Source organism: Tupaia chinensis, unplaced genomic scaffold (assembly GCF_000334495.1).
Source record: "Tupaia chinensis unplaced genomic scaffold, TupChi_1.0 Scaffold138584_1, whole genome shotgun sequence".
Taxonomy (NCBI): Eukaryota; Metazoa; Chordata; class Mammalia; order Scandentia; family Tupaiidae; genus Tupaia; species Tupaia belangeri.
In genome coordinates, this window is record NW_006198478.1 from 296,945 (window position 1) to 307,287 (window position 10,343).

Here is a 10,343-nt window from a genome sequence, read left to right on the forward strand (position 1 = left end):
GACCGCAGTTCGCGTCCTGGACCCAGTGGTTTAAAACTCATGTCGGGCGCGTGTGCGTGCATGCCCAAGATCCCGAGAGGAGATTGGAGGAGAAGGGATTGCAGCATGACCATTCCCCCTGGGGGGTGATTTCTCGCTTTCTGTCTCTCTTACTCTCTCTGTCTGTCTGGTTTGTGCCCTATAGCAAAAACCTCTCAAAAAAAAAAAAAGAAAGAAAAAAAATCTTTATATAGTATCCTTGACAATTATTTTCAGCCTGTATGTAAACATATTACAGAGAGCTCACAAATTCACTAGAAAGTTCTTTAATAATGAATTCAAAGTGCCTCCCTGTAGTCTTTACCTTGAGTTACCATGAAACTCATTTCCATTATATTCTCTCTTTCTTCTTCTTCTTCTCCTTCTTCTTCTCCTTCTTCTTCTCCTTCTTCTTCTCCTTCTTCTTCTCCTTCTTCTTCTCCTTCTTCTTCTCCTTCTTCTTCTCCTTCTTCTTCTCCTTCTTCTTCTCCTTCTTCTTCTCCTTCTTCTTCTCCTTCTTCTTCTCCTTCTTCTTCTTCTTCCTATAGGATGTGTACACTCACCAGACAGAGAGAAAAAAGGAAAGTGAGAAATCACTACCCCACAGGGGGCTGGCGATGCCACAATTCTTTCTCCTCTAGTCTCTTCTCTGGATTTTGGATCACATGCGTATGTGCCCAGCATGATTTTTAAGCCACCAGGTCCAGGACTTGAACCATGTAGTTGGTCATGTGGGATCCAATGCCTTAACCTCTAAGCCACCTGTTGGCCTTCATTATATTCTTTTTTTAAAAATTATCTTTTGGGGCTGGCAGGTGGAGTAGTGGTTAAGGGTGCTGGACTCGCACATGGCTGATCACAGTTTGAGTCCCAGATCTGGCTACTTGCTTTCTCACTTTCTTTCTCTCTCTCTCACTCTGTCCCTCTCTGGTCAAATTAAAAATAAATAAATAAATATTATTTTAAAATATTATCTGGGGACCAGCAGTTGGCATAATGGCTGGACTCCCATGTAGTCAATCATGGTTCAAGTCCCAGACCCAGTAGCTTAAACTCATGCCAGGAGTGAATGCGTGTACATGCGTGCCCAAGATACCAAGAGGAGAATGACATTTAATTTTTAAATGTTATTTTACTTTATTTTAAATATTATTTTAAAATATTATTTGGGGACCAGCAGTTGGCATAATGGCTGGACTCCCATGTAGTCAATTATGGTTCAAATCCCAGACCCAGTAGCTTAAACTCATGCATGGTTGGCCATATGGGAGGCCTGCACCCTTAACCACCATGCCACTTGCTGGTCCTTTTTAAAAAAAATTATTTAACTTTATTTATTTACTTATTTTTAATTTGACCAGAGAAGGACAGAATGAGAAAGAGACACACACACACAGAGGGAGAGGGAAACTGAGAAAGCAAGTTGCCAGGTCTGGGACTCTAACTGCTATCAGTCATGTGGGAATCCAGCACCCTTAACCACTACACCATCTGCCATCCCCCCGCCTTTTTCTTTTCTTTCTTTCTTTTCTTTTCTTTCTTTTTTCTTTTTTTTTTTTTTTTTTTTTTGAGGGGGTTTCGGTTATGGGTTGGTGCCTTTGGCAAGCCAGACAGAGAGAAACATAGAGACAGAAAGCGAGAAATCACCCCCCAGGGGGGATGGCCACACCTCAATCCCTTCTCCTCCATTCTCCTCTCAGGATCTTGGGCACACATGCACACGCACCTGGCGTGAGTTTTAAGCCACCGGGTCCGGGACTCGAACCGCGGTCGACTACGTGGGAGTCCAGCAACATAGCCATTAAGCTAACTGCTGGTTCCCGCTTTTTTTTCTTTTTTTTCTTTTCTTTTTTTTTTTTTTTAACATTTATGTATTTATTTATCTATTTATTTGTTGATCTTCAAGCCACTGGGTCTGGGACTCAAACTGCAGTTGGCCATGTGGGAATCCAGCACCCCAACCACCACACCACCTGCTGGCCTGGCATCATTATATTCTTCTTTTTCTTTTCTTAAATTTTATTTATTTATTCATTTATCTCAATTTGATGAGAGAGAGAGATAGGGAGAGAGAGAGAGACATAGAAAAGAGAGAAAGCAAGCCACCAGGTCCAAGACTTGAACCGTGATCAACTACATGGGAGTGTCCAGGACCTTAGCCACCATGCCAACTGATGATCCGGACATTATATTCTAGAAGGCATCCCTTTAACCCTGGGGACTTGACAGGATTGGGAGAAACAGAAAGTCACTGATCCTATGCTATTTTTTCTAAAGAATATTTATTAGGACCAGCAGATAGTGTAATGGTTACGTCGCTGGACTCCCACTTAGTCAACTGTAGTTCAAGTCCCAAACCTAGTCGCTTAAAACTCACACAGGGTGCGTGTACATTTTTGCCCAAAGCCCCGAGAGGAGAATGAAGGAGAAGGGATTGTGGTGTGGCCATCGCCCCTGGGGGGGTGATTTCTCGCTTTCTCTCTGTCTCTCTGGCGGGCACACATGCCCTATAGCAAAAACCTCTCCAAAAAAAAAAGTCACTTAAAATAGTGACAGGATCAGGGCCAGCAGGTGGCGTGATGGTTGAGGTGTTGGACTCTCGCATGGCCGACTGCTTTTTGAGTTCCGAACCTGGTGGCTTGCTTTCTCACCTTCCTTCTCTCTCCCTCTCTTTCTCTCTTGTGAGCGCTCATGCCCTGTAGCACGCACATGCGCCCGGCTTGAGTTTAAGCTGCCGCGTCTGGGACTTGAACCACCGTCGACTACATGAGAGTCCAGAGACATAACCATTATGCCAGCTGCTGGCCCAAACATTTATTTTTTCTTAATAAAAATTTTATTTCTTTAGTTTTAAAATAATTATTTACTTAATTGTATTTAATATTATTATTCTTCAATTTGACCAGAGAGAGACAAAGAGAGAGGGAGAGTGAGAAAGCAAGTTGTCAAGTCTGGAACTCAAGCTGTGGTCAACCATGTGATAGTTCAGCACCTCAATCACCATGTCATCTGGCAGCCCCTTAAATTACATTTCTTTTTTAAAAATATTTATTTATTTCATTTATTATTATTATTACATTTGACCACTTGACCAGAGAGACAAAGAGAGAGAGGCAGAAAGGGGGAGAAAGCAAGCCACCAGGTCAGGGACTTGAACCACGGCTGTCATGTGGAAGTCCAGCACCTTAACCACCACGCCACCTGCTGGCCCCTAAATGACATTTCTTAAGATGACTTTTTTTTTTCATGCTGGCAGTCTGGTGGTATATTTCGTCTTTACAGATACAGAGAAAAGAACGCTAGGCTATTGTCAGCATCCGATGGAGCCCTGTCTGTCCTACCAGGGCTGTGCAACCTCGGATAGGTTATTTACCTGCACTGAGCCTTTGACTCAGCCATAAAGGGGATCATCCATAAATAGAAGTAGTAAGTGCTGTGCTACTCTCAGCGCTGTGATATTCAAAACGTGTCACGTAAATGAAACTGCTCTATAAATTATAGTTATGGATATATTCTTATAACGACCACCCATCTTTACTCAAAAACTTTTTGCCACCTTTCATGTCTCAATTTTCTCCTGGGAGGAATTAACTTCTTGGCCTTATAATCAGGATAAACCAGAAAGTTCTTCGTTTATATCTCAGAAGCAGCCCCGTGATCAACCAGAGAGGTGTAGAATCATGAAAGAATTTAAAAAAACACTGTGAGATCCTGCAAGAAGAGTTAGAATAAACAAGCGAGGGACAGTCTCAGAACAGACAGCTCAGGGAGAGGCCCGGAGCCCTCACAGGGAGGAGAGGGTTAAATCCTTTCCTCCGCAGTACAAAAGAAAAGAGTGTGCGGAAAGATTAGGATTTTTGCTTTTACAATGGGAGCTGCAGAAGCGTAGGGAAGAAGCTGAAGAAAAAAAAGGGGGCGTCTCCCCTTTAAAGACTTGCAGAGATTGAGAGAGAAAGAGAGAGAGAGTCAGGAACAGAGAATCAGAGAGAGAGTCTGTCTGTCTCTGAGAAGGGAGAACATCTCTGCTTCACAGTGATCCGCACTGGGGAAGACCCATCAGTTGGCTTCAGACCCAAGGTGGAGCCGGACCAGGTCACCCCGGTTGAGACTGAGCGAGCGTCGCCCCTCCCTCTCCCACCTCTCTCTACCCGGGAATGTCTCGGCGAAAGCAGCGGAAACCCCAACAGTTAATCTCGGACTGTGAAGGTCCCAGCGCGTCTGAAAACGGTGGGTACCTGGGGAGGGGTGGGGGGCCCTGAGTCCAAGCCGGTCTGGGTCAGGCCAGGGCAAGGGGAGGGCACCCAGGCTACAGACTCGCCCCAGGGGAGGACTTGGCTATTGGGGGTTTCAAGGAGTTCGGAGGCAGGGAGTAGAGAGGTGACCCGCGCTGGGGAGAAGCCACACTTGTTTTTTCTGGGGATCGATTCTGTTTGTGTTTTCCTTGTTTTTCTCTGGATGAAATGGAGTTTTCAAACTGCCTGTGTCTTCCCACCCAAGAGTTTTCTCCCCAGGTCCCCTTTTGCTCACTGGTCTTTGTGCCGTTGCTAAGTAACGTTCTCAGACCTGAAGACCGTCTCTTAGGGGTGGGATTTTCCCCCCTTTTCTTTCTGGAGAGTTGGGTTGCAAGAGAATGAATTGGATAAACGTGAAGGTTCCCCTGAGGGAGAGGCGAAAAAAGTTTCTCATTGTTGGGCTGAGCTGACAGCAGATCCGAGCTCCCAGAGGGAGAGAGCTAATGTCGGTCAGAAAGCAGCCTGGGTTGGGGTTTGTATCTGTGTCACCTGGAGGAGAGGCTGGAGGACAGGTCTGGACCAGGCGCTTAGGTTTTCACTTCAAGGGAGGCCAACTAGAAAAATGTATATGATAGTTAACTGACCTGTTAATATATGCATATCGTCTTAAGGAGATAGTATGTTTTTTAAGCAACAGATTTTCTTTTTTTTTTAATAATTATTTTATTTAACTTTATTTATTTTAATTTGACCAGAGAGGGAAGGAGAGAGAGAGATAAAGCAAGAAAGCAAGCCATCAGTTCCGGGATTTGAACTGCAGTCAGCCATGTGGGAATCCAGGGCCCTTAACCACCACGCCACCTGCTGGCCCCCAGTTGTTCTTTCTGAGGAAAAAAACATGTACATATTCTTATAGTCTAGTAAGTGAGAGGCACAGAATAAAGCAAGCAATGTATTAAGAAATGCCATTGCCCAGAATCTCAGAGACTGAGGCACAGTTAGGACAAACACGGGTCTCACGCTCATGGGTGGTGGTGCTCACTGCATGAAATCAAGGTCTTCCAAATGTGTCTGTAAGTAGATTTGAGCTAGGGCCTGGGAACATTAGCTTTTGCGAGCGTTCTGGTAATTCATAGGCTCAAGCGAGTTTGGGACCTACCTGTCAGTAGCATGACTACATATGTGAATGCTGGGAGAGTTGGGAATCCTGGTTTAGGGATCAACTATTCAATTAGCAAACAGTTGATACACCCAACAACGTAGTGTAAGATTAAGCACGAGGTTCTGACACTACGTCCTGGCTCCATCACTTAGCGGTGGGACTTTGGTTGCTTTATTTTATTGCTCTATGCCTCAGTTTCCCCATCTGTAAAATGGGGATGAGCATACTAGCTACCTCATTAGGTTGTTGAGAATGTGTTGGTCTGTGTAAAACCCTTGGGAAAATACCTTGCATAAAGAAGAACTTAACGTGTGTATTATCATCATTATATATGAGTGCAGTGGCACTTCTTGCAAGTGGCCAAATATGACCAAAGCTCAGGAACTCTAGGTAAACCTCAGACTATGTTTATGAGCCATGTGCCATGAAAAGCTCTAGGATAGTATATTTGTAGTGATAAAGCCAATTGTGGTACTAAACAGGTGGATTAGTGGTTAAGGTGCTAGATCCCACGTGGCCAACTGTGCGGTTCAAGTCCTGGACCAGCAGCTTGGAAATCACACCAGGCACGTGCGTGTGCATGCCTCAAATCCTGAGAGGACCATAGAGAAGTGACTGTGGCGTGACCATTCCTCTTGAGGGGTGATTTCTCACTTTGTTTCTCTCTCTCTGGCAAGGGCACATGCCCTATAGAAAAAACAATCATGGGGCCAGTAGTTAGCGTAATGGCTATGTCGCTGAACTCCCATGTAGCTGACCACGCTCGAGTCCTAGACCTGGTGGCTTAAACTCATACTGGGTGCGTGTGCGTGCGTGCGTGCCCAAGATCCCGAGAGGAGAATGCAGGAGAAGGGATTGCAGCCATCCCCCCTGGGGGGCGATTTCTCACTTTCTATCTCTCTGTCTCTCTCTGTCTGTCTGGTGAGTGCCCTATAGCAAAAACCTCTCCAAAAAAAAGGAAAGAAAGAAAGAAAGAAAGAAAAGAAAAGAAAAAACAATCAAGATTTAAACTTGCCTTTCCACCTGTTGTAAAGAAGAAAAAAAAAGGAAGACTTGAGGTCAAATCAGTGCTCCACGTGTTATGAAACATCCCCAACAGACAGACATGTTGAGGTTTGGGTAGAATACACCCCGAGTCACTACTTTGCTGGGACCCCACTGTGCCCATATTTAGAGGTTCTGTGTTGGTGGCATCCTTCCCTCCTGAGACACATTAACTCTCCCTAGTGCTGCTGTAGGCCGATGTTTCCCCCTGTGCTCTACAGGAGACTTCCTTTAGAGCTGCAAAGCTGCCTCATAGTCCTGCTCCCCTGCTGGTTCAATTGTGGAACTTACACTGAACACCTCCCCAACCCCCCAGGAGCATCCTCTCCTCTCCTTCCCAACTTTTCCCATCTGCTCACCCATTCCCCCTACCACAGCTGAGGGAAAATCTCAGCAGAAACTATGGATTCAGAAACCCTTTGAGATTTAGCCACCACCACCCCATGCCCCCACCTCCGCCAAGAACACCTTGGGGCATGGGGCTGCTGCTACAAAGCCATCTCCAAAGAAACCGTAAAGACTTTAACCCAATGGCAGCAATAAATTTTAGTTGGAATCTTGCCTTCAAGGGATGAAAGGCAGAAATAAATATTATATAAGGAGCAAGAAAGGGATACTAACCCTGTTAGAATCTTCCTTCAGGAAATCTAAGGGTGAGGCTAGCCCGTGGAGTGGTGGTTAAGGTTCTGGGCTCCCACATGGTTGACTGTGATTTGAGTTCTGGAGCTGGCAGCTTTCTCTCTCTGGTCAAGTTGAAGAAGAAAAATAATAAAAAATAAATAAATAAATAATTCTTAAAAGAAATTCTAAGGACCTTCTCATCAGAATTTCTGAGAATGAAAGATCCTAAGCTACTTGCATTACTTGGGGTGTCACTGGGTCTCATAGTAGATATATTTGTTTATATCTAAAACTCCTTCTTGCCCTTATAAGTTTATGATAAATAGGTTTCTTTTCTTTTTTTTTTTTAAGTTATGGTCAATATAAAGAATTATTTATTTATTTAATTCCATTTGTTATGATTATTATTTTTTAAATTTGTCCAGACAGAGACAGAGAACGAGAGAGAGAGAAAGGGAAAGTAAGAAAGCAAGCCACCAGGTCCAGGTCTCGAACCGCAGTCGGCCATGTAGGAATCCAGCACCCTTACCCACCATGCCACCTGCCAGCCCCAATAAATAGGTTTCTTGCTCCCTTGATTTTATTGACACTTGCTATATTGTATTTACTTAGACGATATTCAGGCTTCTGATTTTTCTTTCTATCAGAAGATGCACCTAAATTAGGTAGGGAGGGCTGTTTTTGTTTGTTTGTTTAAGAATTATTTATTTAATGCCATTTGTTATTATTTTTTTTTTAATTTGCCCAGCCAGAGACAGAAAGAGAGAAAGGGAAAGTGAGAAAGCAAGCCACCAGGTCTGGTACTTGAACTGTGGTCAGCCATGTGGGAACCCAACGCCCCTAACCACCATGTCACCGGCCAGCCCCAGAGAGGGCTCTTATTTGGGGTACACTGTGTCTTTCGGTGTACCTGTGAAATTACGGGCATTATAGAAGCATCAGCAGTCATTTCTTTAGTAGACGAGGGTGCCGCTGATGTTTTCGGGAGTCTTTTCCCTTCTTTTAAGCAATGTTTACCGGATAAGACAAGCAAATGCTGAGCCTTTGTTACATGTTTTAAAACTGTCATGTCTACAGTGGCCTAAGACATCACTAACAAACACTCGGAAAAACCCGTTTTGCAGTGCTGTTCTTGTTCAGCACCCCTGACCAAAACATCAAAACCTAACAGAATCGTTACTGCACAGAAGTGATGAGCAGGGGAAAAAATCTATTTACTTAAAATCTCTGGAGAGAAAAAGAAAATTTCTTCCTCCCCTACAGAGTCTAGAAATCTGGATTAGAGAACATAAGGGATGTAACTGGGGAAAATGCAAACGAGTCCATCTGGGAAATAAAGGAAATGATCAGAAACCCAGATATTTAGTGAGAAGGAGAAACCAGGACAACAGCTAAACAGTTCTAGAGGGAGAGCGGAGTACTTGAGGTGGAAGCTGGCTCCAGCAAGAACAGCCGCGGGGAAAGAAGGCACCAGTGGAACTGTGAAGACTGTTCTCTCACTTCCGGCTACTGAGCCCCGGCCGCCCAGCCCGAGGTACTCCCAGGTCGGAGAGGACACTTCTGAGTAGTCAGAAAAAAACACAGGCTGGGGCCGGCAGGTGGCGTGGAGGTTAAGGGCACTGGATTCACACATGTACCACCACAGTTCTATTCCCAGACCTGGCGGCTTGCTTTCTCACTTTCCTTCTTTCTCTCCCTCTCTGGTAAAATATTAATAAATAAATAAAATAATTCTTTAAAAAAAAAGAAAAAGAAAATAACACAGGCCTGGTGCAGTCGACCACTGGATAAGGAAGCAGAGACCTGGTTTCTAATCCAGTTTTAACCTTGAATCTACGTGACCTTGGGCAAGTCTTTTCTCCCAGGGCTTCAGTTTTTGACCTTCAAAATAGTAACACTCATCACTAATATTTGTGAAACATTCCAGTGCTATGCTAGACTCTTTCTTTCTTTCTTTTTTTTTGGGGGGGAGAGGTTTTTGCTACAGGGCGCGTGTGCTCGCCAGAGAGACAGAGAGAGACAGAGACAGAAAGCAAGAAATCACCCCCCCAGGAGGGATGGCCACGCCGCAATCCCTTCTCCTCCATTCTCCTCTTGGGATCTTGGGCATGCACGCACACGCGCCCGGCGTGAGTTTTAAGCCACCAGGTCCAGGACTCGCACCGTGGTTGACTACATGGGAGTCCAGCAACATAGCCATTACACCACTGCTGGTCCCTATGCTAGACTCATTCTGTATTTCTCTTTCCTTTAGTCCTCCCAACTCCCCTATTATTAGTTCTACTTTTTTTTGAAGGTGACAAAATATATGTAACACAGTTATCATTAATCACTTAGAGTACATTTCAACAGCATTTGATACATTCACTATGATGTGTAAGCATCGCCATTGTTTATTTCCAGAACATTTTTTTAGAGTTGTTCTCCCCCCCCCCCCCCCCCTCTGGGGAGACCTACACACCCTAAGCAGAGATAGAAAGCAAGAAATCACCCTCCCCGAGGAGATGGTCATACAGCAATCCCTTCTCCTCTAGGGATCTTGGGCACACACACACATACATGTGCCTGGCATGAATTTAAAGCCACTGAGTCTGGGATTCATGGTTGGCCATGTCAGAGTACAAAGCCTGAATCACTACGTCATCTACTGGCCCCTAGTTCCAGAACGTTTTCATCATCTTTTTTTTTTTTTTTTTTTTTTTAAGTTTATTCATTTCTGGGACTAGCAGGTGGAGTGGACATTCCCACATGGTTGACCATGGTTCGAGTCCCGGACCTGGTAGTTTGCTTTCTCACTTTCCTTCTCTCTGTGTATCTGTCTCTCTCTGGTCAAATAAAAATAAAATGAGTGAACAAATAAAATAAAATAAAATAAATAATTCTTTTTTTTTTTTTGAGTTTTTTTATACTATAGGACTCATATGCTCACCAGAAAGACAGAGAGAGACAGAGAAACAGAAAGTGAAAGAAATCACCACCACCCCCCCAGGGGGGGGATGGCCACAGTGCAATCCCTATTCCATTCTCCTCTTGGGACCTTGGGCACACAAGCACACGCACCCGGCGTGAGTTTAAGCCACCGGGTCTGGGACTTGAACCATGGTCGACTACATGGGAGTCCAGTGACATAGCCATTACACCAATTGCTGGTCCCAATAAATAATTCTTTTAAAAAAATGTTTATTAATTTCTGGGGCCAGCAGATGGTGTAATGGTTACTTCACTAGACTCCCATGTAGTCTACTGCAGTTTGCATCCCAGACCCA

General features: G+C 44.5%; 1 protein-coding gene across 2 annotated transcripts in view; it reads left to right on the top strand.

Annotated features, from left to right (window-relative positions):
- Positions 1-3,983: 3,983 nt before the first annotated feature.
- The window catches only part of SALL2 (spalt like transcription factor 2), an 18,177-nt gene continuing 11,817 nt past the window's right edge, over positions 3,984-10,343 (top strand). For both annotated transcript variants that reach the window (XM_006161414.2, XM_006161416.2), the window contains exon 1: positions 3,984-4,245. In XM_006161414.2, coding sequence (XP_006161476.1) covers positions 4,173-4,245 — 73 coding nt within the window. In that variant the 5' untranslated portion in view covers positions 3,984-4,172. The remainder of the gene's footprint in view (positions 4,246-10,343) is intronic.